Source organism: Prunus avium, chromosome 8 (genome assembly GCF_965620075.1).
Source record: "Prunus avium chromosome 8, drPruAviu1.hap1.1, whole genome shotgun sequence".
Lineage (NCBI taxonomy): Eukaryota > Viridiplantae > Streptophyta > Magnoliopsida > Rosales > Rosaceae > Prunus > Prunus avium.
Window position 1 is genome coordinate 2,935,222 of NC_142291.1, and position 24,411 is coordinate 2,959,632.

At 39.0% G+C, this 24,411-nt stretch overlaps 3 protein-coding genes and 1 long non-coding RNA gene across 4 annotated transcripts; 1 reads left to right on the plus strand and 3 right to left on the minus strand.

Moving 5' to 3' along the window:
- The first annotated feature begins 1,875 nt into the window (after window positions 1–1,875).
- LOC148291133 (uncharacterized) lies at window positions 1,876–4,258 on the plus strand. The gene is made up of 3 exons (XR_015826489.1): window positions 1,876–2,114; window positions 2,891–2,971; window positions 3,876–4,258. It is a non-coding gene; the product is annotated as an uncharacterized LOC148291133 (long non-coding RNA).
- Window positions 4,259–5,411: 1,153 nt separating this feature from the next.
- LOC110744981 (putative phosphoribosylformylglycinamidine synthase, chloroplastic/mitochondrial) lies at window positions 5,412–10,402 on the minus strand. The gene is made up of 4 exons (XM_021945030.2): window positions 10,246–10,402; window positions 9,985–10,126; window positions 9,831–9,884; window positions 5,412–9,716 (listed from the first exon to the last, which is right to left on the minus strand). The coding sequence occupies exons 3-4, from the start codon at window positions 9,873–9,875 to the stop codon at window positions 5,523–5,525; spliced, it is 4,239 nt and encodes a 1,412-aa protein (XP_021800722.2). The 5' UTR covers window positions 9,876–9,884; window positions 9,985–10,126; window positions 10,246–10,402; the 3' UTR covers window positions 5,412–5,522.
- Window positions 10,403–13,242: 2,840 nt separating this feature from the next.
- On the minus strand, window positions 13,243–14,755 carry MFL1 (Mitochondrial substrate carrier family protein). The gene has a single exon (XM_021945034.2). It carries the CDS (start codon window positions 14,620–14,622, stop codon window positions 13,456–13,458), a length of 1,167 nt encoding a protein of 388 aa, XP_021800726.2. The 5' UTR covers window positions 14,623–14,755; the 3' UTR covers window positions 13,243–13,455.
- A 742-nt stretch (window positions 14,756–15,497) lies between these two features.
- LOC110744982 (cell division cycle 20.2, cofactor of APC complex-like) lies at window positions 15,498–18,274 on the minus strand. Its single transcript, XM_088245109.1, has 5 exons — window positions 17,790–18,274; window positions 17,053–17,325; window positions 16,679–16,948; window positions 15,997–16,578; window positions 15,498–15,896 (listed from the first exon to the last, which is right to left on the minus strand). Exons 1-5 carry the CDS (start codon window positions 17,886–17,888, stop codon window positions 15,756–15,758), a joined length of 1,365 nt encoding a protein of 454 aa, XP_088101235.1. The 5' UTR covers window positions 17,889–18,274; the 3' UTR covers window positions 15,498–15,755.
- Between the last annotated feature and the right edge of the window lie 6,137 nt (window positions 18,275–24,411).

The following is a 24,411-nucleotide window of genomic DNA, read 5'->3' on the forward strand; positions in this document are numbered from 1 at the left end:
AAAACATCCTGATACAAAGATACTTTAGGAACATTTTCCAATGATAGAACTTGTTCTACTCTTTCCACAAGAGCTAGAAACCCAACCTTCATAGTTGCATCAGTTTTAATGCACCTATGCCGAACCACCGCTTGTCCCGGAGTATGAAATGACACTAACATTCCATGACAATCAATTACAGCATGATTACACCGTAACCAGTCCACACCAAGTATCATATCATACGAGTTATTATCCAGAACAATTAAATCAGCAAGGAACTCCTTATTACCAATCAACAATGGGCAAGACTCACATACAAAAATCAGCTTCATAGAATTACCCAAAGGTGACTCAACAGTTAAAGGCACACCAAGCAATTTAGGAGTTAATCCCAACGCATTCACAACAGATCGAGAGATAAAAGAATGTGATGCACCAGTATCAAACAAAACTCTCACAAGATTATGAAAGAGAGTTATTGTACCTTCTACACCAGTGTTCCTCTGCCTTTGACCCACGGCAAAGACTCTAGCATTTCCTTGTTTATGTTGTTGTCCCGGTTTGTTCTCACTCTTGCAATTCTTAGCAATATGTCCTGGCTGACCACAAGTATAGCACGTATGTGCCTTAGGTTTGGTACAGTTTGTCGACAGATGGCCCACCTCACTGCAGTTATAACATCTAATGGGCCCAGCTTGCTTAGCATATGCCTCATTTTTGGTCGCAGTCAGGTACCCCGTCCTCTGCTTCTTACCAACACCTCCCTGATTCCCAGTGGTGCTACTTTGAGCTGGCGCCTTTCCTTTCCCTTTGACGTCTCTCTTGACCTCCAGACTCTTCTTAAACTCATTATTATTTGCTTCAATAGAAGCTGCACACTCCACCACATCCACCAATTTCGTATGGCGGAAACCAGTCACCATCTTTTTCACATAAGCATTCAAACCCCTTTGAAACTTCTGGGTTTGTTGCAACTCACTCAGAGGGTCTGCAAAACGAGACAACTCAGCAAACCGTGCCTCATACTCCCTCACAGTCATGGTTCCTTGTGTCAAGTTTATGAACTCCATTTGTAATTCCTCTTTCACGGTATCAGGAAAGTACTTCTTGTAAAAGAGTGCCAAAAACTCTTCCCAAACCATCTGATCCACATTATGCGATCTTTCCACCGTATCCCACCACACTCGTGCCTCATCCTGTAAGTAAAAGGAAGCTGCACTCGTCTTCTCAACACCAGTCATACGCAACATCTTGAAGTAGTTCTCAAGATTCCGTATCCACCTATCCGCCTTCATGTGATCCACTTTACCCTCAAAGGGTTTAACTCCCAGTTTCTTGAGCTCATGAACCAATTGGGACATTCTAAAGGGATCTGCGGGTGGCACTGGTGGTGGTGGAGGAACACCATGCCCCCGTGCCTGCAAGAACTCTGCAAATAGTTGGTGTGATTGTGATGCCAAGAACAGTTGTGGTGTTTGTGGATGATATCTTGATCTACTCAAAGAATGATGAAGATCATGATAGACATCTGGAGATTGTTTTGGAAACACTAAGAAGGAATCAGTTGTATGCCAAGTATGAAAAGTGTGATTTTTGGCAGGATAAAGTAAAATTTCTCGGTCATGTGGTTTCTAAGGATGGGGTATCCGTGGATCCTTCTAAAGTGGAAGCAGTTATGAAGTGAGAAAATTATGATTTTTGAATTGGAAAATCGAGATTGATCTCACGAACGCGTAGGCGCAAACGGTTCGTGAATCGGAGTTGAAACGAAGAAGTTATGCTCGTTTGAAGTTTCAGGGACTTAATTGCAAACTTAAACAGTGACAGATTTTTGGTTTATAAATTGTGGAGGGTTACTGTGCAAATCAGTTTTCTCATTTTGGTCCCCGGAGATTTGAGAGCTCGTTGGAGAGGCGATTTCCGGCGGCTTCTGCGGCGGTGTACGGTGAAGGTGATCGACACCACCAACCCAGATAGGAAGCCTGCTATCTTGTGAACATAACCCAAGAAGAATCGGAGCCATCGGAGGTGCGGTGAAGGCACGGTGGCGCCGTGAAGTTGGTTCGTCAACAGTGAAATCAGCAACTTCAGCCGGCGGTTTGAGCCACTTACACTTGGAATTGGACCTCGAGGTAAGAATTAAAGTTGTTCTACTCAGTATTACGAACATTTTGGCATAGGTCTTGACCGGCGATTCTAGGGTTGGTCCGTCGCCGGAATAGTACCCGAACCACCACCGGCGGTGGCGGCGCGTGGCGGCGCAGGGTGGCGATTCTGAGTTAGGGCTTTAGAGACAGAATGTAGTCCTGGAGTTACTGAACATGATAGTATGTTTAAATTGTTGAGATTCCGTCGTTTAATCGACGATCGGAGCCTCACAAATCTGGACCATTGGTTGGAGATGATCGGACCGTTGGATCGTGTCCAATTTTAATTATGTTGTAGCTGGTGTTGTGAGGAGTCTGTAGGTTCAGACGGATTGATGATCGGACTTCCCGATCTTAAGTTATCATGTTTCAAAGTTAAGGCGAGCGATCGCCATTTGATCGTGTAATGTAGAATTATCCGACCGTTGGATTGGGCCCAAATTGTTGCAGGGTGATGTCGGGACTATTTAGAGTCCATTGGTGAGATCGGATTTGGAATCCGAGGTTGTGGGCCAAAGGCGGATTTTTGGGGTATCGGTTAGACATGTGGGACCCACGGGACCCAAATAGTGACCTTTTGGACAATGGGTGTCATTGGTCATGATTCGACGTCGACAGCACGTACGTCACAGTTTTGGAGTTGGTTGGAGGAGATTTGATCACTTTGGATCCCCGGTTGGTCCAAAGGGCAATTTCGTCATTAGATGCGTAATCTTGGATTTTGGAGTTTTGTGCTAAGTTGAGCTATGTACTTTGCTTAGGTACTGTTGGAGTTTGAGTTGCTCGTTGAGGTTTGAGATTGAGGATTCGTTAAGTTGTTGAAGACGCAGCTTGGACGAGAGGTGAGTAAAACCATCCTAATCGTGAGTAAAGTCACGAATTATTATATTTATTATAATGTGACCTTGGATAATGTTAGTGGCTATAATTAACATGTTGGTTGTGATTTTATAAAGTGTTTTAATTGATTTAAAACACATGAACTTGTTCATCAACGGTTCATGAGGTAAGTGAAACCTATTTTGTTTTGAATTAATTATTATTATTGGAGATTTTGGTGTTTAACCATATAACATATGTTGTGGATGTATGGTGGAAATTCATTCGTGAATAACCACATAAATATATATAATAAATGTATATTGCTGTGATTGGTGTATTTGGCTATAAAACAATGTTTAATGTGAAACTACATGTTATATTGTTTTGGTGTTGGTGTTTTGGTGTTGATGGATTTAGGTGAGAATACCTTGAATCCCTTCTGAGTTTGTCAGGTGGGCATTCTCGTGGCAAATAATGAGGGATAAATTACCCTAGGGAGCAAGACCCAAGAACAGTTAGAGCTCTAGTCTGGCGCCATCTAGTACTCATGACTGGAGTGTAATCATGAGTGAACACTACTTTGGTGTTTTGTAGTGTTATAGATTAGAGGTTCATAGTATTCTCTCTTCTATCTGTCAAATAAATGACGTGTGAAAACTACTTTGAAATAAAGAGTTTTGGTGTGGTCACAGGTGGTGATCGAAACAGTTCTTTAAATAAAATAAAAGAATTGTGATTGTGATGATATTGATGATTATGATTACCTTGGTTATACAAGGATTGTGGTGTGTTAATGAAAGTGCATGTGTTTGTATATTATGTGTAATTGACATATTGTACTCTGAACGTGGTTTACTCATACGAGCTTTAGAAAGCTTACCGGGTTGTTCTGTGGTGAACCCGGTGCACTATTCAATGGTGTAGGGGAAAATCCTGCAGGTGGTAGAGACCGTGAGCAGGACAATTAAGGTGAGGAGCAGGAGGCTCGTTAGTGGTTCCACAGAGTGCAAAGTGTGGTGTGAGAGTGTTTGTGAGTGTTAGACTTCCGCTGTGTGAAATGAACTCTGAGGAGCAGATTTTGTAATATAATGATTGTTCATTTATTATGTGAGTTTGTAATGTAATATTTGACTCAGAAGAGTTGAGTCATTATTGACATTGTGGTTCGGAACAGTGGTGTTGTATCAAAAAAGAAAAGTTTAAATTTCTAGGTACTGTTGTTGAAGGTTCCGAGCTTCGCGTCCCGGATTGTTGGTTGTTCTGTTTAAATTCGCAGATTAATTGTTGTTGGAAATTCGGGGCGTGACATATACACTGACAAATTTTCACTCAAAATTCTGAACGCGCTGTAATTTATCTTGAACCAAATAGCATCAATGAAGAGCCTTTTAAAAATAACAACTTGAGGATTAAGATCAGAATTATGATGGGTTAAGGTTCAATCCCTTTATATGTAACGAAAAAGATGTTTTTTTCAATGCAAGTTAGGATATAAGTTGAAGCAAACTTGTAAATTCTGAAAGCAAACAAAATCGCAAGGAATCCTCCCTATATCTACTATCATCTGAGATTCACAATGCTCAAATAGTTTAACTGAGACTTGTGTACTTATATATTTAGAGGAATCATAGACTACTAGTACAAACGGAGAGACACGTACACCCTTGCCAAACTCACTCTGCGTTTTCCTTCGGGCTACATATCCATTTGGTACTGTCATAAGAAGATGTTTTGATCCTCACTTCCTGCTGTTGCAGATGATGCAATAGATTCAGATCAGTCATCATCATCCTCATCTGTAGTACCATAACGATATAGGGAACAAAATTCATGTTCATGTCAGTAACACAAATGTAAAAGCACCCTCATGCATACGAGAACACATGATGTGCCGGATAGTCAGGAAATGTCTGACTGCAGTAATTTGAATGCTTTGTGGCAGATGACAATTACAGAAAGAACCTGAAAATTCAGAACATTCTCTACTCAGATAACATAAACGCTCGTTTAGTTTAGGACAGACAATTAATATCAATAAGGCCAAGTGTGAACTTAGCAGCCATGTCACCATTAACCCCAGGAGACACTATAATTCCCGTTTGCATAATGAGGCGGATGGGCCTATGTTATGGAATAGACTGGTGTAGCCAATTTACTCAAATACTTTCTGAACAATGGAAAGGGCCTTTCAATAGGAATGAATGTATGCAATTGCTGTACATTCCTTTAAAGCCCAACTCCAGTCAAGAATATTACTATATTAGTGATAATTTTCAAATCGCTTTTCATCTCTTAGAGACATGCCATCCTTATAGTGAACACTAAGCACGGGTCCAGACGCTACAAAACACAGTGATCAAGGGTAAATGCAAAGGCAAATGGTAATCAGACATCCGTTCAACTAGTAAAGCTAGGCACAGTAAGTACGGATTCGTAATACAAAAAATGCAGAACTCCATGTAACCGAAAAAAATAAAGCAGAACTCTCATGTAACTGAAAAATTAAAATAAAGCAGAACTGTCATGCACACTGAAATACTAACATCCTTGTATGGAAAGAAACACTTTTTCTTAAGAACACCACTCTCTGGCATTTTGGAACATCCGCAACCACGGGCTAGGGCCTTTCTTGTCCACATCCCACTGCTGGGGATACCATGGGAATTGCCACATTAAGAAGCAACGCTCTGGATGAGGCATCATCGCAAGATGCCTCCCATCTGGAGAACAAATTGCCGCAACTCCTAACGGAGAGCCATTGAGGTTGAAAGGGTAAAGTTCTGTCTCATTACCATCATCATCACAATATCTTACTGGTGCCAACTTTGAGTGTAGCACACGATCAAGAACACCGTCATCAGGGAAATATGCTCTTCCCTCACCATGGGCAGCCCACACACCTAATGTACTGCCCTCCATTCCTCTAAACATTATAGCCGGCGAGTCCTTTATTGTCACACTGGTGAACCGGCATTCAAACCGTCCCGACTCGTTGTGAATGAACCTGGGTTGTGAAGGGTCGCCACCACCACCTAACACTCCACCAACTTGAGGACCCGGAACCCACCCCAAAAGAGCCATAAGCTGACAGCCATTGCAAACACCAAGACTAAAAGTGTCTGGTCGCTTGTAAAACTCCTGAAATTGATTTAGAAGGGGCTGATTAAATCGAATGGAAGCAGACCAACCCTTTGCAGAATCGAGCACATCAGCGTAGCTAAAACCTCCAACAAACACAATTCCACGGAATTCATGCAGTGATATGGATCCATTAAGAAGGTCTGACATTGTAACATCCCATGGTTCAAAACCAGCAGCATAAAATGCTGCAGCCATTTCTCTGTCCCCATTGCTGCCTTCTTCTCGAATTACAGCCACTTTGGGTTTGCATGCAATGCTCATATACTTTTCATCTGTGAAAGAAGGAGTGAAAGACAATTCCCATGAAGGCTCATGCCTATCTTTCAACCCTTCTTTCTCTAGATCCACACAAGAAGCCAATCTTTGAAATTTTTCCAGCTGAAAACTAGTTTCCTCCCACAGGTCCCTCAGGGAAGAAGTACTCCCATTCAAATGTGTTACCCCATCAACCTTTAATTCTATTGAGGGTGTGGCACTAACTTGTCCAAGGATCTCAGCAGAAATACTTTCACTGCTTAGTTTTTCCATTACCAAATCCAAGTTTTCCCTGCTTACCTCGATAATCAGACCAAGTTCTTCAGCAAAAAGTGTTTGGAATAGGCCCTTCCCATGTGAAGTCAAGTCCAAGGTAATGCCACGATTCCCAGAAAATGCCATTTCAAGGGCACAGACCAATAGCCCACCATCACTAATATCATGACCAGCAGAGATCAATTCCTCAGCAAGAAGGACCTGAACTCCTTCAAAAACTCGCTTAAGATAACGAACATCCTCAATGTCAGGACACTCATTCCCAATTTGGTCAAAAACCTGAGCAAGAGCAGACCCACCTAACCTCCGCTTTCCCTTTGCCAAATCAATGTGAAGCAGCACGCCATCATCCCCGAGCTTTAAATCGGGGGTTACTGTTTTTGTTATGTCAGGACAACTACAATATACACTCATTACAAGATTGCCAGGAGCCTTAATAACCTCACCTGCAACATGAGCTGCCATGGAAAGACTGTCCTTCCCACCATCAATAGCAATGCCAAGTTCAATCATAGCATCTGACAGAGCTATAGCAGCATCATACATAGCTGCTCCTTCCCCATCAAGCTTGGCCGCATACATCCAATTCCCACTTGCTTTAACATCAGATAGAGAAGTGACCTTTGCCCAAACAAGATTTGTCAGTGCTTCTCCAACAGCCAATCTCGCCATTGCTTTTGGATCCAGCAAACCTTTAATTGGCTGCTCCCCAATGGCACATGCACCTCCAGTCAAGTCAGTAAAAGTCTGAGCGATTACAGCAACATCAGAAAGTGGAATTTGCAGGGGGCCAACAGTTTGCTGCTGTGCTACAAGACCTGTAACACACCTGTCTACTTTTGATGTCAAGAAGCGCTTTGAACAAACAGATGGAAGTCTCAATACCCTCTTAAGAGAATCCATCACTGTGACTCCAGGAGCAATATCAAGTGGCTCTCGTGCATCTGCCATCCGGTGGAATTCAAAACTTTTTTGTGGCATATCACCAAGTACTTTCTCAAGCTCCAAATCAACTGCAGGGGGAGGGGGAGGGAGTCCACTGGATTGACACTTCTGAATGGCTACGCTATCAATTAAAACAACACGCCCCTCACCATTTATTGTTCCAATTACAGCCATAGAAACCCTTTCTCTTTCACATATTGATTGCAAGAGGCTGCGGCTTTCAGGCTTCACCAAGATTGCATCTTGCTCCTGATATTCTGCGCCCCATATCTCCAAGACAGACATTGTGTGATCACCAACCACAATTGCCCGGATATCAATCTGACCGCCCTTTGGGTATATAATTTCCTTAACAACGTTGCAGTTTCCACCAGCTCCCTGATCATGAATGCTAATGATTGGGTTATCCTCCCCCATCTCTATGCAGGCACGAACCACACGATAAAGTTTCTGTGCCATCTCCGCATCTCCACGCTGTACAGCATTAAAATCAAGCTCCTCATCATTTTGGCCACTAACCATGCTTGATGCAGCCCCACCCCCCATTCCAATCCGATAAGCAGGGCCTCCAATCTTTACAACCAGCATTCCAATGTCAGGCTCTCCCTTTGATATATGGGTGTGATCAATCTGCCCAATGCCCCCACTAAACATGATTGGCTTCAACCATTCTCGTCTATCACCACTTGGGAGTCTCATTCCAAATGTCCTAGTGTAGCCCTGAATCAAGGGCTCCCCAAATTTGTTTCCATAGTCCGATGCACCATTGCTAGCATCTATGAGTATCTGCAGAGGTGAAGCCAAATTTGATGGATATGTAAAAGATGGATCTTCCCAAGGTGCATAAGAGCCCTCCATATTGAGATTCCCAACACAATAACCAGCTGTAGATGCTACAACAAAAGACCCTCTTCCAGTTGCATGGGTATCCCTAATTCGACCCCCTGCACCTGTCTCTGCACCAGGGTAAGGGGCTACAGCACATGGAAAATTATGTGTCTCGGCAGTAAATAAAATATCAAGGTCCCGAGTAGCTATGTTCAACGGACATGTTGAACCTGGCTGAACTGGTCGCATTTGTTTCACCAGAAAGCCCTTGATTGCACTTGAGTTATCCTTGAACCCAATCACAGAATTGTTTGGGTTTGCCTGCAAAGTGCTCTTCACAATCTGCATTAGAGTTCTATCCATAGGTTGTCCATCTATAAGAATTTTACCAGTAAAAAACCAGTGCCTGCTATGCTCGCTGTTGGATTGTGCAATATCAAACAGTTCAACTGTTGTTGGATTCCGCTTGATTTCGTCCCTGAATAGCCTAGTGTAGTATTGGAGATCTTGCTCATCAAATGCTAAACCCATTTCCTGATTTATCTCCTCCAATGCCTTCCGACCTCTCTCCATGACAGGTACATGACGAACTTCGTCCAAAACTACACTCGTTTCAAATGAAACAAGCTTCTGAGTATACACACACTCAGTCATCCGATCATGAACCATTGCAGCAAACTCACTAATTTGATGATCTTGTAGTGTTCCCTTACTGAACAACAAGTACCTCCTTGACCGTTCCAAACGAGTCACCTCTGTCAATCCACATGCTCGACAAATTGAGACAGCATTGGAAGACCAGGCTGTTGTAAATGACAACCGAGGCCCAACCTCAACAATGACTGTATTCAGTCCTTCCTGCCTTTTCTTTTCAAGAAAGCTCTCAGTCCCCAAATTCTCGGGCTCAAAAGTCTCCTGAAGAAGCCACTTAAGAACCGGAAGCTTGTCACTAGAAAGCTGTGAATCGAGCCCAATGTTGAAACACTGCTCAGTTTTCAAACCAACTATCTGATTTGAAATTTTTGTCTGAACTGTCTTGAGAAGCTCAGATGAAGCACTCTCCTGCATAAGCGGGACCCGATAAAAATTAATAACTTCCGCAGCAGGCTTCTCAACCAAGTTTGATTGCTCATCTACCAAACTGCTCACACCACCAGAAACAACAGCTCTGGGCTTTTCTTGAGCACGACACCTCAATGAAACACCTCTCCTATTAGCAAAACCCAATTCTGAACTTCGACCGTGAACCGCCCCCCAAAGCACATGGCTTCTTCCTCTAAAAGAATTTCTATGCAAACACAGGCTCTGCCTATTGGTACCCTGGAAAGAAAACAACCCCCCAAAAAAAAAAACAATGTTACATTTCAATCAAGCATTTTTAATAAACTTCTGCCATTTCTTAATAATCAAACAAGAGGCAATGAAGATAATTACTTGTAAGAATTCAGCAGCAGCCGTTATTTCCCGAACACCGGCCATCTCCTAAACCTTTAAGAAACCAAAAGGAATAAAGAAAAAAATAACTCAAACAAATAGATTTCAGAAATTGTTTTCCACTGAAACAAACAGAAGCAGAGCAAAAACTCACCTTCAATTTGATTACTGAGCAGCCGGGTGTGGAAGTCGACAAATATAAGAAGGCAACAACGCGGTGTACGTTATGGTTGTCAGCCAATTACTGGCCTGCCATGGTTGAGCCTTGAAGTAGGGTTTTGGGATGAAGTAAAACCCTGAAGAGAAGAACCCGCAGCAGAGAAAATATGAAAAACCCAAAAATCAAAATAAAAAAAAGATTGAAATTCGAAGAAGAGAATAAACGCGGAAAAAATTTGGGAAAGAATTTGTTTACCTTGGTGATAAAATGGCGAGAGTCGGAGGAAATAGAAATGAAAAAGGGAAAAGAATTTGGGAAGATTGGGAAGAAGGTGGCGCGATGGAGACTGGAGTTGAGTGGTGAGTGAGAGAGAGAGACCCTAAGGCTGGAGGGAAATTTTGGTAAAAGACGAGGCTGTGTTAATGAGACGGTGCGTTTTGGGTTGTATGATGGTTTTCTTACGATGAGCACTGTTTTTTTTATTTAGAAAGAAGAAAATAAAAAGGTAATAAAATATGTGTTTTTATGAATATCCCAGCAAAAAATGAAAATAAAAAATTTGCTTTCGTGAAAAACCTTTCTGGTTTAAAAAGTCTACAATCAGCCACTGATGTTTTGCATTAGGCTGTTTAAAGGGTGGGACGTACTACATTTACCTTTTAAAATAAGCGATATTGGTGCAGGGAGGAATAGAACCTAAGACCTCGGATGCAAAGTAAATTCTCTAATCACTTCAGCTACAAGCCTCTATAGACGTACTACAATAATGAACTTCTAATATTGTTCCAAAATTTAATGTAATAATACAAAATAATAAGGACTATTTTAAACAAGAAGCTGAAAGGAACTGATATAGCACCATAATTTATACAGTATGACAAGTGTACATAAATAAGTTTGCACAAATTGCACATAAAAACTTGGATAGTTTTTAGTGAGATTGAATCATGATGGGATTCCAAACATCAAACAGATTGATACATCATACATATTTGTGTAATTATGCAGATACAATGCAAAACAGATCCCCCAGTCTTCTGTCCTTCAATAGTTTGTGGTACCAGACCACATCTGCATCAATATAAGCTTGGCCATCAGTATACAATTTTGTTGTTGACATTTGTATCTTCAGGTCCGTACTTTTCAATTTCCAACACTATTCTTCAGAGGATCCTCCCAGAAATCACAACCCACCTGCTCACAAAGTTATCAGTTTCATATTCCAATGTAATTTCTGATATGCCCATCTTTAGTCCATTTTTTCCACCTTTCAACTAAAAATGTTTCAAAATTATTATTATGGTGAGTATGATGATTTATCTGACCAAATTCGATCTTTCCAAAGTTCAACAAGCCTCTTCTCAAACTCAGAGTCAGACCGGTTTTTAAACAATACCGGACTAGAAGAGCGGAGGAAGACGAAGCGCATTTCAGAGTCCAGCCAGAGACAGGCCAACTCTCGAGAAACTGGGTTGAGATATGAAACCAACCAAACAAAATACAAATGCAAAAACAAGAGACAAAACCAGCTAATAAAGTAAGATCATTGCCAATAGGGTCTAGCATAGTGAAAAAGAGCATCACATGTAGTTGCATATTAGTGGTCTCAAGTTCGAACTCACATCCGCATGTGTGTGTGATAAAACACCCTCTTCTTATAGTTTAGACTAAAGTACTCATTATATTTAATGTCGGTACTTTTTCCTCTGTACAAATTTTTTTCAGAACACTAACCCAAGCATGGCATTGGCAACGGAAACATTGTGGATGCCTACAGCACAGCACCCATGCCGTTCAAATATGACTCATCACTCTCCACCTTGCAAGCTGATCAGGAGCTTCACTTTCTTGTATTGCAAGGAGCCGACGGTCTGTCTTCTTTAAATCTTCATGTCCCATAATAAAATTTAAAATCACCAAATGTATTTCAATTTCAGTATATCCAAAAATGTAACATGGCCCGATTGGGTAATTGGAAAAATTGTGTCCCTGACTGCCATGTATTCAAAAATCTTCGAAAGTTCATCGAGGCACCAACGCGAACAAGCAAACGAAATGGCTGCAAATCTTACAAATAATATAACTGAAGTCGTGTACACTAACCTGCGATAAAACCTTATATTAAACAAAAATAATTTTGTGCTGGGAATTCTCATGGTTTATTGTCATGGTTTACAATTTGCTTGGAACTTTGTCAGCAATTCCATTAAGATTGAAAATGAATCTGATTTTGTGGCCCAAGTTAATAATGGCTGGTTAGTTTTCTGGCATTGGGCATTTGGGCCCAAATATACGAAAATGAAAAATCAGTAAACTTGAATAGAAATGGCTCCCCTTCCTTCCTACCATTCTAATTCCCATTTCAGGAAAATAAACATGCCATAACATAATCTACTTGCTTATTTGCATGTTTGCTGCAGCGAATGCACAAATATCTCTAATTCCGCTGTGTGTGGCTGTGGAGCAAATAAATTTGGCAATGGAATCTCCAATTTGCATCTACATGCTTGTATGCATCACAGTAATCACAATGGCTCTCTTTGTCATTTATCATCTCTTCACTAAGAACTGAAATAGAAAGTTCATTTGTATATCTAAGCTGAGACACCAGGAACCAAAAAAGTTATGTTGACAAGTCTCAATTCTCATGCTGAAGTGAGTTTTGGGGTAGGATGAAGAGAAATGCTCATATAAACAATAAAGATTTCATACCAGATTGTCATGGGGGCCTTTGACTTATGCCTTCAAGGCAACAATTTGCGGTCTAACAGTGAACAAAGTTTGTAGTATAATAAACCAATCAAAAACACCCAAGCTTCCATTGCAGCAAGAAGCATTCAGAATAAAGTCCTGCAAAACTTTATAGCTCCTTTGTATTATGACTTGCATCAGAAATTCAAGATACAGACAGACCCATCATCCAGAATCAGGCTACTAAAAGTTTTTCGTGCCTTCAAGTATACGGTTTAGAATGCAAAAAAACAGTTAATTTTACCACCATTTTCACTGTGGATGGTGAAATTGTACCTTGGAATGCTATGTTAAACACAATTTGGTAACTCACTTCTCCATTTTCCCTCCAATAAGGTGCTTCTTATTGATTGTGCCTTCAATCCTACAGCATGATAATCATTTTCCCTCTCTTTCTTGCTAGGAAAAAAGAAAAGGAGTTGTAGCAACACAGATGAATATTGCACTGTAAACTAACACTACTTTATGTGACAGAAACCTGCATCTCATGAATATACAAAGTAATTTAAGTAAGCATATTACTAGGCATTACCTTTATTATTCTGGGAAAGAAGGAAAATATTACATCATAAGGTATTGAAATTTGAAATGGTTTCTACTTCTAGTCTTCTTTTCATTACTCTTAGGCAATTAAATTATACCAACAAAAAATTCCAACAAAAATTGAAAAGAGTGCGATTAAAGAGAAGATTTCACCAAAATTAAACCATGAAATCAAGTGGAGGAAGCAACATCAACATCAACACCCAATTCTTGCATTTGCAGCTCCTTCCTCTTAATATACTGATTCAAAATGGCAAGCCTGGCAGTCTCGAACGCAAAGTAACCCAAAGCAGAAAAGCAAGCGCTGTGAAGAACTCTAGGCCCAACTCCTCTCGTCAACCCCACCCACCCTTCCTCCATTAAAATCTGCTTCACCGTCCCCGAAACCCCACTCTTTGCAGCACCAGTCATCAGCCTCGTCTTCACCACATCAAGCGGCGTCGTAATGGAGGCCGATATTGCACCGGCCAATGCCCCACAGATCACGCTCTGTATCGGCTCCATATGGGTTTGCTTCGTCTTGCTCAGAACCGCAGATTTCAAATACTCGAACGAAGAATAGCTCAAGACACCCGCAGGCAAGTTCCTCAGTAATGTCGCAGAGTACCCTGCGTACAGACCCAAGACGCCGTCTTTTTCCAGGATCTTCAACAGCACCTGCCACGACCTCCCTTTGGCCCCGGCTTGCATTCGCTGCGTGATGAGCTCCTTCGGGACCATAATCGCGGAAGAGACAATATTGCCCATGGCTCCGGCCGTGGGAGGGATAAGAACGGGAGGGTAGTTGGGTAATTTGGAGAGCACCGACTTACCCAGCTCGCAGGTGCCGAAGTAGATGGCGGAGGAGCCGGTGGAGCCGACGATGACGGCGGAGATGCCGCTGTAAAATCCCGAGATGCCCTTGGTCTGGAAGGTCTTGAGGACTGCGTCGAAGGCGTTTGCGTAAATGTCTGAGGCGCCTTTGGTCTGGAGCTTCGTCTTGATGGTGTCCAGAGGGTGGAGGCAGAAGTAGGTGAAGGCTCCGGCGATGCCTCCGCCGCCTGCGCCGATAAGGGCGCGCTCGAACACCGTGAGGTTCTTCAGTAAAATCTGGGTCTTGGGCCGGGTGTTGGGTCGGGAATTGGAGAACCAATTTGGGGCGGGGGAGGTGGTTGTGGAGGTGGTGGAGGCAAAGAATGGTATGTGGTTTTGGGTAGGGGTGAGGGTAAATTGGGAATTTGGGGTGATGAAATGGGTGAAGAGGCTATGGAAGTCATTGGAGGTTTGGGAATGGAGGTGGTGGTGGTGGTCTTGATTGGGTGAGGAGAGGCCCAGAGAAGCTGAGAGTCTGTTCTCCATGGCTGGCTCACTCAATTCTCTCTCTCTGGAGGCGAGTTTTATTCGCTGTTCAGAATTTCAGATGAGAGAGAGAGAGAGAGAGCGAGCGCCATGGAAAATGAGACTAGGTGGATGTCGATATGGCTGAACAAAGTGAGTACTGTATGTGGAAATTGGAAGTTGGGTGACTTTTGGGCTAAAACCCAATTACCTTATCAGACCAATTTTTTATGGGCCTTTTTCTGTTTGTTGGGTCAAACTCTTCTAATTTTGTGACATTTTTTAATCGATGTTAAATTTTCACCTCTCTATATTAAGTTTTTTATTTTTTTTTAAGAGCTTTCATAGTATGTGACAAAATCTATTGCATAGTTCTTCAATGTGACAAATGTTTCTACCTCATATTAATTTTTCGAGTTCGAATCCTAAAAAAAATTAAAATAAAAGAACGTTTGATAGAATCTCTTCAATTGGTGTTCTAGCGGAGAATCGAAAACGGCATTTTCTTGTTTCATTGTGAAAGCATTATTGAACTACTAAGTCCTGAATGAGGATGGCTTGTAAGATGATATCTTGGTCTTCAAAAGTCGCTTATTGGCGCCAAAGGGGTGAAAAGGCCTTGAGCATGGTAGCTTGCTTTTGTAGGCTCAAAAATAGACTAGTCCCTTGGGTTTTAGGGTATGGAGGAAGCATCGGCCTCACAATGATTTATGAAATTGTCATGTAGACCTATGAATGGCTGTTGTGATTCTGGGTTTCAACAGTTGTGAATTGTGTTCTTTCTTTCTTTTTCCGCTTTAACATGGATGGCTGTTGTGATTCTGTGAACTTTTTTTTCTTATTTTCTTTTTCTCTCTAAATCGTAAAGCCTTAATCATGCCACAATAGGTGAGAGATGCCGGCAAAAAATATGTATTGAGATTGTCAAAAGAATATTTACAAGGATTTCTTATTTCCTACCACTCTTTATAGTTTATACAGGGGAATTGTAGAAAGAACACATACTGAGATTGTAGTATGTTTTTCATTTCACTTCAAACTTGCACTAAAAAGAACAGAACTGATTCCTGAAGCTAGTTCTGGTTCTGCATCCTATACAGTTTTGGTTCCATGAATCTCCATCTCATGTAATTACTCCTCATGCATGCTCTTGATCAACGGATACGATTCAAATGGGCAAAAGGCTCCGGATTAGCTTTGGGAGCTGATTTAGCCACCTCAGGGACCCCGAAAACATTCCAGAATCTCAGCGTTTCATCACCAGCTGCTGATGCTACTGTGCAACCATCTGGACTCTGGATAATTTACAACATAAAAAGATTTATCTTTCTGTCCAACAGAAAACATGATTCATAATAAATTCATTCACAAGGTTTTTGATAGCTAATTCACTACCTGAGCCATATAAAGAACTCTAGAAGTATGGCCAGTGAGTTCTGCAACTTTAGCCATTGATGGGTATTTCCAAAGAGTAAGCTGATTCTGAGTAAACCCATGTGAGCTAAGCAGTTCTCGTTCATTCTTGTTCCACAGCAAAGCACAAACCTGAGAGCCGGTGTCGACCGAATTCAGGCATGCACCTGTGTGAGTGTTCCAGAACATTATGCACCGATCACCCCCACCTCCGCCAGAAGCCAGCAAGTTGCCCTGGAAAGGACACCAAGCAAGGGCTTTTACAGCAGCTGTATGGTCTTCAAGCCTGTGAAGCCACTGTGTTGGTGAATTTGAAGATGCCACTGATCTGTCCCATATATGGAGTAGGTTATCATTTCCTCCACTTGCTAATTGTTGGCCGGAGGCCGACCATTTAAGCCCACAAACCTCTTGTTCATGTCCTCTGTACGTCTCGACAATGTGCGATCTAATTCTTACATCATTATTAACTATACAACCATCCATTCCACCAGTTGTGAGAATGTGATTGTTCCATGCCAAGGAGCCTACTCGGGATCGGTGGCAACCTCTCAAGGTTCTCAGCTAAGGAAAGAAACATCACAACAAATCATGAATATTAGGAAAATTGGGGACCAGATATGAGGAAAATGAAAAGTACAAGGATTAATGACAAGAAACCAACCTGCCGATTCGCAGTTGAATCCCATAGCTGTACTTCGGAATTGTCCAGTCCAATGGCAATGTGGCGTCCATCAGGAGCCCAATTTACACTGGTAACAGGTCCGCTTTCATCCTCAAATGTGACCAGTTCTGAAGTAGAACCACTGGTGGCATCCCACAAATAAACTGTGCTTGCAAGCGCGATTGCGAGAACATTAGAGCTTCCCCAATCCAACAAATTCAGGTAGTAATCATCAACAAGGTCAGGAGCATCCAGTGTTCTATCTGAAGTCTGCATATATCATCAAGTCCAAAGTAGCTAATTAGAACACAACTACTTTGAAATAACAAGTTAAGTGGAAGCAAATATTAATTCATCCATGAGATCATACGCACTTGAGGAATGTGTCTCCGCAGCTTTGCTGGTTTATCCTGTGGTAAAGAAGAGAACTCGCGCGGGAAGAGCTCTACAGGGGCAGGAGGCTTGTTCTTGAAAGCAAGTATTCGAGTCCGATTCATGTTCATTGCTTCTGCCAACTGCTTCCGATAGGCGTCTTTGGATGGGGAAGAGACCATAGCTGGGTTTTCCTTACCTTTCCTACCTTCAGTAAGCATGTAGTGCGCATAATCAAAATCCATCGCCGACCTATTTGGTATGAACCTGTCCAACTGGTAGCACATGACACAAGCACATCAGAATATCAGTCAACTACCCCTTTTCAAATTTAATTTATGATCAGATCAGAGCTAAAAATAGATGAACACATACGTACATATAAAAGGGAAACAAGATTAAGAAATGAAATTCAATTTAACATCAGATCATAGATGAACCCAAAACCCTATACATACATTACGTTTACAAGGGTAACAAGATTAAGAAATGAAAGTCCAATGAATAACAAAAATCCAATTCAGAGTCAAACAGAAGCCCTAATTTCATTAATCAAATTCAATTTAACATCAGATCACAAAATAGATGAACCCTAAACCCTAAACATACAATACAAACTACAAGGGTAACAAGATTCAGAAATGAAAACCAATCAATAACGAAAGTCCAATTTTTCAGCAATCAAATAGATTGAACCCTAATAAAGATCAATTTGGTAAAAAAAGGAAAAAAAACTTACATTTTCCCGAGAATTCCTTTTCTGAAGAAACTGTTCTTGAAGAGGGCACCGAGACCCTGACTTCAAGTTAGATGAAGAACTCGTTGATCCTGCATCCATTATCTTTAATACCAACAGAATATATGTATGTATTGTATATCAATGAAAAATGAAAACAGTAAGAAAGAAGAAACAGAGAAAGAAAATATCAAATTCTTGCAAATGGATTAATCAGTGTGCAAAACCAAAACCTGCAAAAGAGAGTTAGAATCAAGAAACACAAAACCAAGTTATATATGAATTACGCAAAGAAAGAAAATTGGTCTCGGAGCGTTGTAAAGAGTTGTGTAATCAGAGAGAGAGATAGAGAGAGAGAGAGACTGTGAGTGGGTATAATCAAGTTGAATTTGTGGGTTTATATAATGATGAGATGAAGATGGGATGATTAGGGTTTTCAGAATGAATATTTCGGATTTGGGAAGACCTCCAACGGCTATATTACATAGATTAGAGATAGAGCCGTCGTAATTTTATGTGACAAAAATGCCCCTCCATTGGTTTAGGTGTAATCGGACATGGGATTGGGCTATCTGTTGGGCCTATTTTGGTGATGTTCAGGCCCTTTTTTGTTTTTTGGGCTGAAGCTCTAAATTACAACACGATTTTTCTTTGTTTGAAATTAATACATGACTTTTAATTTCAATGAGAAAATTCAAATGTATGTTAATTATATATTTTAATTTTAATTTCTTAAATGTGGCCTTTTTTTTTTTAAATACAAGCGATATTGAGGGAGGGGAAGAATCAAACCTATAACTCGGATGCAGTGATACAATAGAATCGAAAAATATTTGGTACATTCTACCCCAATATTAGATTAAATCATCCTTGGTAGTTCCAAAAAATTCGAGCTCCCAATAATTCTTGTTTTCACCAAACGTAAAAAGAACATTGGGATGGCATCCAATCAAATCAAAGATGGATCCAATAAAATCAACCAGAGGATGTTCGTTTTCACATTGCAGGTGTATGTTTTATTGCCTATCTTTGCACGATTTCAAAGTCCTCGCAAGGCACAAAATAAATAATTTATATCTTGCTACGAAAAGCCCGATGTCATAAAATGTAACCCCAACCATGTAAAGCACAACTCAAACACATAGGAATAGCCGATCCATTTGCAGTATATTCAACATGAACATGCTCAATCAATCTTCATTGGATTGGAAATGAATCGATGGAACAAAATTTGGGTGGCAAAAAGTTTTTGGGAGGCACAAAACTTGTGCTTGCGGCGGCAGATAGTGTGGGATATGCTGCCATTGAAGGTAGGTTACAGAATATACCTGATTTGAAATCAATATGCGGTTTGAAAAAAATCATTGTATAGTACTGAAATAGAATCACGTGATATAATTTGTTCAAAGAATCAAATCATCCCAGGGACCAGAGTAGGTGCTAGCATTTGTTACTTCACGGGTTCTTCACAGACAGTGTGTTGTGTCAAAGGCTGCATTGCCCTAGCTATATCTAGCAACTGTTTAGCTGTTGGGTGGGGTCCTTCCTTTGATCTGCAACTCAGGCTTTCCTCAGATGCAAAGCTAAAGCATTATCATTTCATATGCACACACACACAAAAATTCATCAATTTATTTTATACATTCATTTTGGAAAATACGATGATTAATATGTATGATTAATGGTTATGGGCAAGTTGATGAATAATTTGATCAATATCTCTCTATTAAATTTCTCTGTTTCATATATACTGATCTTTTTGTCTTGGTATTGTCTTTTTTATATATATAATTAATTTATCTTTCTCTCAACCATGAAAACTGTTGTGCTTGTCCCTTCTTCAATTTGTTTTCAGGCAGTACATTTCTTTCACTTTGAATAAAGATAATTCAAATTAAAGCACAACCTTAAAAGCATCAATTTACTTAACATACAGAAAATTGGAAGCATCACCTTCAGGCATCATCCCAAATTAGGAATAACATCATGTACCACTCAAAGTGGAGAGAATCAAGTAATTAAAAGTAGGGAATTATTCTAATTTCTATTTTTTCTATGTTTACTAACACACGGATATTAAAATTATTCCAATTCTAAATTTATGTTTGTTTACGTAAGAAATATTTTTTTTATAAAAAAATTCATGTTAAAATCTGTAATCATACGGTCAAAACAAAGAATCAGATCAACTAATGGGGAGTACGTAGTTGATTTAATTCAAATTGCTTAATTCCCTGATTCCTTAAATACAAGTGAGAGTCTAAACTACAAGGAGAGGATGATTTCTCACACACACTACCAAGGTGATATGGGGGTTCGAACTTAAGACCACTAGTCTGAAAGTCAAGACCTTTTTTCACTAGGTTAGATACAGTTGACAATTTCTCTATTCTTATATTCCTCGATTCATGACTTTCCTCATTTTTAATAAGCAAGCATGCTATAAGTATTCACCAGAAGTTTATGATAATTAGCTCCAAATATGAAACAAACTGCAAAATAACATTCCATCGAATTTTCACTTCCAATATAAGGATTTGGTAAACCATGTTCCTCCAAAGTGCAATAAAATCTCAATCCACTTCAATATATATCCAAACAAAAAGGGAAGTTGATGTCAGGAATGATGCAGACACATCACCACTTTTGAGACCTTTCAAAGTGCATCCACTTCCACTTGGATGCACACAAATACAACATTATAATGCGTTTCTGGGATTTTAATCTACGACTTATGGAAATGAATTTTGCAGGAACCTTGCAATGCTTTACACGTAATTTTGTGTCCCTAGCTAGCTCTGTGTTACCTTGTAGCTCTCATTGTAAAAGAGAAAAGAGAACTGACAAGAAAAAGAAAAGAAAAAAGCATTTTTGTGTGCAGGAGATTCTCCAATTTTCAGAGTCATGTTTTCTAGTTCCTAAACATATATAAAGATGCAAGTAACCTCATTGAAAGTCTTCCTTCTTCAATCCAATTTTGACATTAAAAAACAAAACAAAAAACAAAAGTTATAAGAGTATTTTTCTTCATAATGTCGGAAGATACTCTCGAGGGTTTAGGGTTTGGAGTTTAGGTAGTAATTTTCTTCTATGTAAACCAAATTAATCTAGTAGTAATTTTCCATTTTTCGTTAATAAACGGTAATTTATCCTACTAGGTCCCCAAAGGAAAGGAAAATAAAATAACATATGATTTCTTTTGTATTTCAATGAAAAGAAGAATAAACTCAATAAGTTAAAAGAAATAGTGACAATTACAGTTAGTTGTATCAATCACAAACTGTCGTGGGGTATTCCAAAATGAGAAGAGATGATGTTTCTAAAGATAAAGAATCACAAAGAGAATCGAAAAGTGGGTTGGCAAACAATATACCAACAACTTGGCATCTATGCGTCCTAACGGTTATGCTTATTGTCATTCATTACAAGGAAGTGAGTAGGCACCACATCACAAGAAATTAAGGGCACAACCGCAGCATTTATATGGTAATGATAGTGACAAAATGGATGGGAACACTTTTTTTTTTTTTTCATTTTAGAAAAATGCAATTTTTTATTCAACACGAAAAAATAAAAAATAAAAAAAGGACGATTCTCACTCTAAAACTATCAATAGCCAACGATAACCTATAAGCGACTCCATTACACAATCTCGAAATCATTTCAATTAGTAAGCCTACTGGATATGTTTATAATAGAATTGAACCCACTTGTCTAAGTAAGCTCATGCTCTCTTAGAGATAACAATTAGTTTGTAGCTCAAATGATTAAGAGCAGTTACTTATGCATTCGAGATCACGTGGTCAAATCCCTTCTCCATTACCACTTGTATAATTTTATTTTATTTTAAGGAAAGGTGTACTACTCAATTTATGCATGGTCGATCCCTCAACTGAAGAGTTCTTTTTCACTTTAATTTATTTTTTTAATTTGGCACATAGACAAACAAAAAATACAACTGTTTTAGTACAACTCAATAAAAGCACAAGTATTCCTTTGTTATATAAAAGAAATGGTCCCCATATGTAAAGCAAGAGGCCGACCATTCCAAGTAGGTTTTGTGGTTGTGTCAAATCAAAAAAAAAAGAAAAGGACCCAACTTTACAATTTTGGCTTCTTGTCCGCAAAGCAAGCCTTTGGAAGCCTCTCCTCCTCCTACCTCTCTCTCTCTCTCTCTCTCTCTCTCTCTCTCTCTCTCATGAATATTTTGCTGTACTTACTAGCACCACTTACTTTAATCAATTTCCCAATTATTATTTTGCAACACCAACCAAATACCAAATAGGCGGCCTTCAAGCTGGTTACCCTTAATCATTTTATTTTAATAATTATAGTGGCATTATTAGTTACCCACTTCCATTTTCCATTATATAAATAAAGTACCCCTACCTTTTAGCTTTTGGGATTAACAACAAAAGTGAATTAGTGATCCTAAAATCCCTGTTTAGATTAAGATCACTTTCCCTTTATTTGATTCAAACTTGCCATATTCTAAGTTTATTTTGAACTAGAATTATTGTTGGTTGGACACCAAGATTTGGTGGGGTGTGCTTATATGATCAAACACTTGTTCAACTCCATTTTGTTTTTAAAACAGATTAAATAATTTAGTTAGGCAAAAGAACCAACTTTTCTGAATATCATGGAGGCTGTCATGTTAGCCCTAGCATGGGAACATTCCCCCTCAAAAAAGAAAAGACATTGCCAGCTGCTACCATTCATAGTTAACAAAAAAACAAAGAAAAACGAAGTTAGAGTTTAGGAATATTTTTGAAATATGAGGTGCTATTTGTAGTATGAGATTTTTTTTGTTTTAATTATTGAGGTGGGTACACATATATGTACACTATAATGTACAAGAGTTTAACTCACAAATGATTAATACAAAGATGGTAACTACGCAAGGTTAATCCAGATACATAGAAATACACTGACAACATCAAGCGTACAATCTTCACTAGCGACACAATGTCAAAGAAATTTCGGCATAAAAGCTTCAAGCTTGAAACTACAAATAGAGACTAGATTACAAGCAAACACCCAACTCACAAAGAATTGGATGCAATTATTATTATAAATATTCTAATTTGTATATGTCAAATTCATTATTAATATATAAAAATATCAATCATTGCTAGGAAATTCTACTAAGAACAGTGGAGGGTTTTTTTTATGTTCTCCAATAACAGTACTTTCTCTAAGTACATTTTGTTCATCGAGGTAGCCACTGCTAGCTTCATGCTTAGAACAATTTATTTATTTATTTACTTAATTTTTAATTGGCAGAAGCAACTCAAAGTTTATATGACAGAAAAATGGTTCTGTTTTGTATATATTTTTTAGGTCATATCATATAAAACATAGAGTGGTGTCGCAATTTTTTTTTTATTAGGTTAATAATTTATTTATGATTAAAAATTAGGAGATTGCTTTCCCACGACATGCATGGAGAAAGATATTAGAATTTTAGTAAAATAATTATATTGTTATTAATTAAATATAAATATGCATGACCAAACAAATTCGTTTTCTTTTTTTTTTCTTTTTGTTTATGCATCTTTCTAATTTGTTTTCTTGTTTTTTGTAAAAAAAAAAAATCTCTTTTTCTTCATTGAAAGTCAACAACCATAAGGAAAGAAGAGCTAAGAAATAATCAAAAACCAAAATTCGGCACATTATTTTTATTATTTTTTATGTTTTGGATAATGAAGGAAGCCTTAGTTGACCGATTCTCTAACCAAGCACAAAGTCTCAAGGCCTAGACTATAAACTCCACATCCATGCAATCCATCTAGAAACTATAAGAAAAATCAAGGCAAGAAATTCAGCAATAGCAGTCAAAAGTGGGGGCAATTACAAAATTTCTACAAAACGAGAACAGCCACTTTGGTGGAACATGTACCCTAACCGTTATTTTTGGGAGCTGATTTTTCCATTTTCATTTTCTTCACTTACACTCCTTTTTTATTTTTAATACTTTTTAATCAATTTTGTTCTTTCATTTTTATATTATTTCTTTTTCTTTATAGTTAATTTTCCAACTTGCACTCTATTTTCAATTTTTTTTCTTTAATCAAGTAAGAAATCATTAACATTGTATATTTGTCTAGCCAAAATGATATGGTTCACCTGCTGCAAAACTCATGCTGCACTAGGAATAAACCTTGAAGCCACAGTTTTTTTTTTTTTGGGAAAAGGAAACAAATTTTAGATGGCCACAAAGAAACAGAAAACAAAGAAAGAGAGAAGGATTGTTCTATTCCATGAATTGCTCTGAGAGTAGCTTTGGGTAGGAGAAGAAGTGAGAAAGACACAATGAATGAGAAGAAGACGCTATGACTTCTTTTTATTTTATTTATTTTATGTTAACTTTTCTTAATTTTAGTTATCAAAACATTAATGTAGGGTAAGGGTCGAATAGGAAAGAAAAAGAACGAAATTAATTAAAAAGTATTAAAAAGCATAAGGGAGTGTAAGTGAAGAAAAAAAAAATAGGAAAATCAGCTCCTTTATTATTATTATTATTATTATTATTAAACTTTTCAAGAATCAAATGTGGCTTGGGTCAAATTCTGAACCAAACAAAAGTCTAAAGATCATCAAACTAATTCTTGATTGTGGGATC

Excerpts from the sequence above, each read along its gene's own strand:
- LOC110744982 (XM_088245109.1), bottom strand. The coding sequence starts at position 17,888 with ATGGATGCAGGATCAACGAGTTCTTCATCTAACTTGAAGTCAGGGTCT. Across the intron at positions 16,949-17,052 it reads TGCGGAGACACATTCCTCAA|ACTTCAGATAGAACACTGGA; the intron begins GTGCGTATGATC and ends TGATATATGCAG. Across the intron at positions 16,579-16,678 it reads ATTCAACTGCGAATCGGCAG|CTGAGAACCTTGAGAGGTTG; the intron begins GTTGGTTTCTTG and ends TTCTTTCCTTAG.
- LOC110744981 (XM_021945030.2), bottom strand. The coding sequence starts at position 9,875 with ATGGCCGGTGTTCGGGAAATAACGGCTGCTGCTGAATTCTTACAA. Across the intron at positions 9,717-9,830 it reads CTGCTGCTGAATTCTTACAA|GGTACCAATAGGCAGAGCCT; the intron begins GTAATTATCTTC and ends TTTTCTTTCCAG.
- MFL1 (XM_021945034.2), bottom strand. The coding sequence starts at position 14,622 with ATGGAGAACAGACTCTCAGCTTCTCTGGGCCTCTCCTCACCCAATCAA.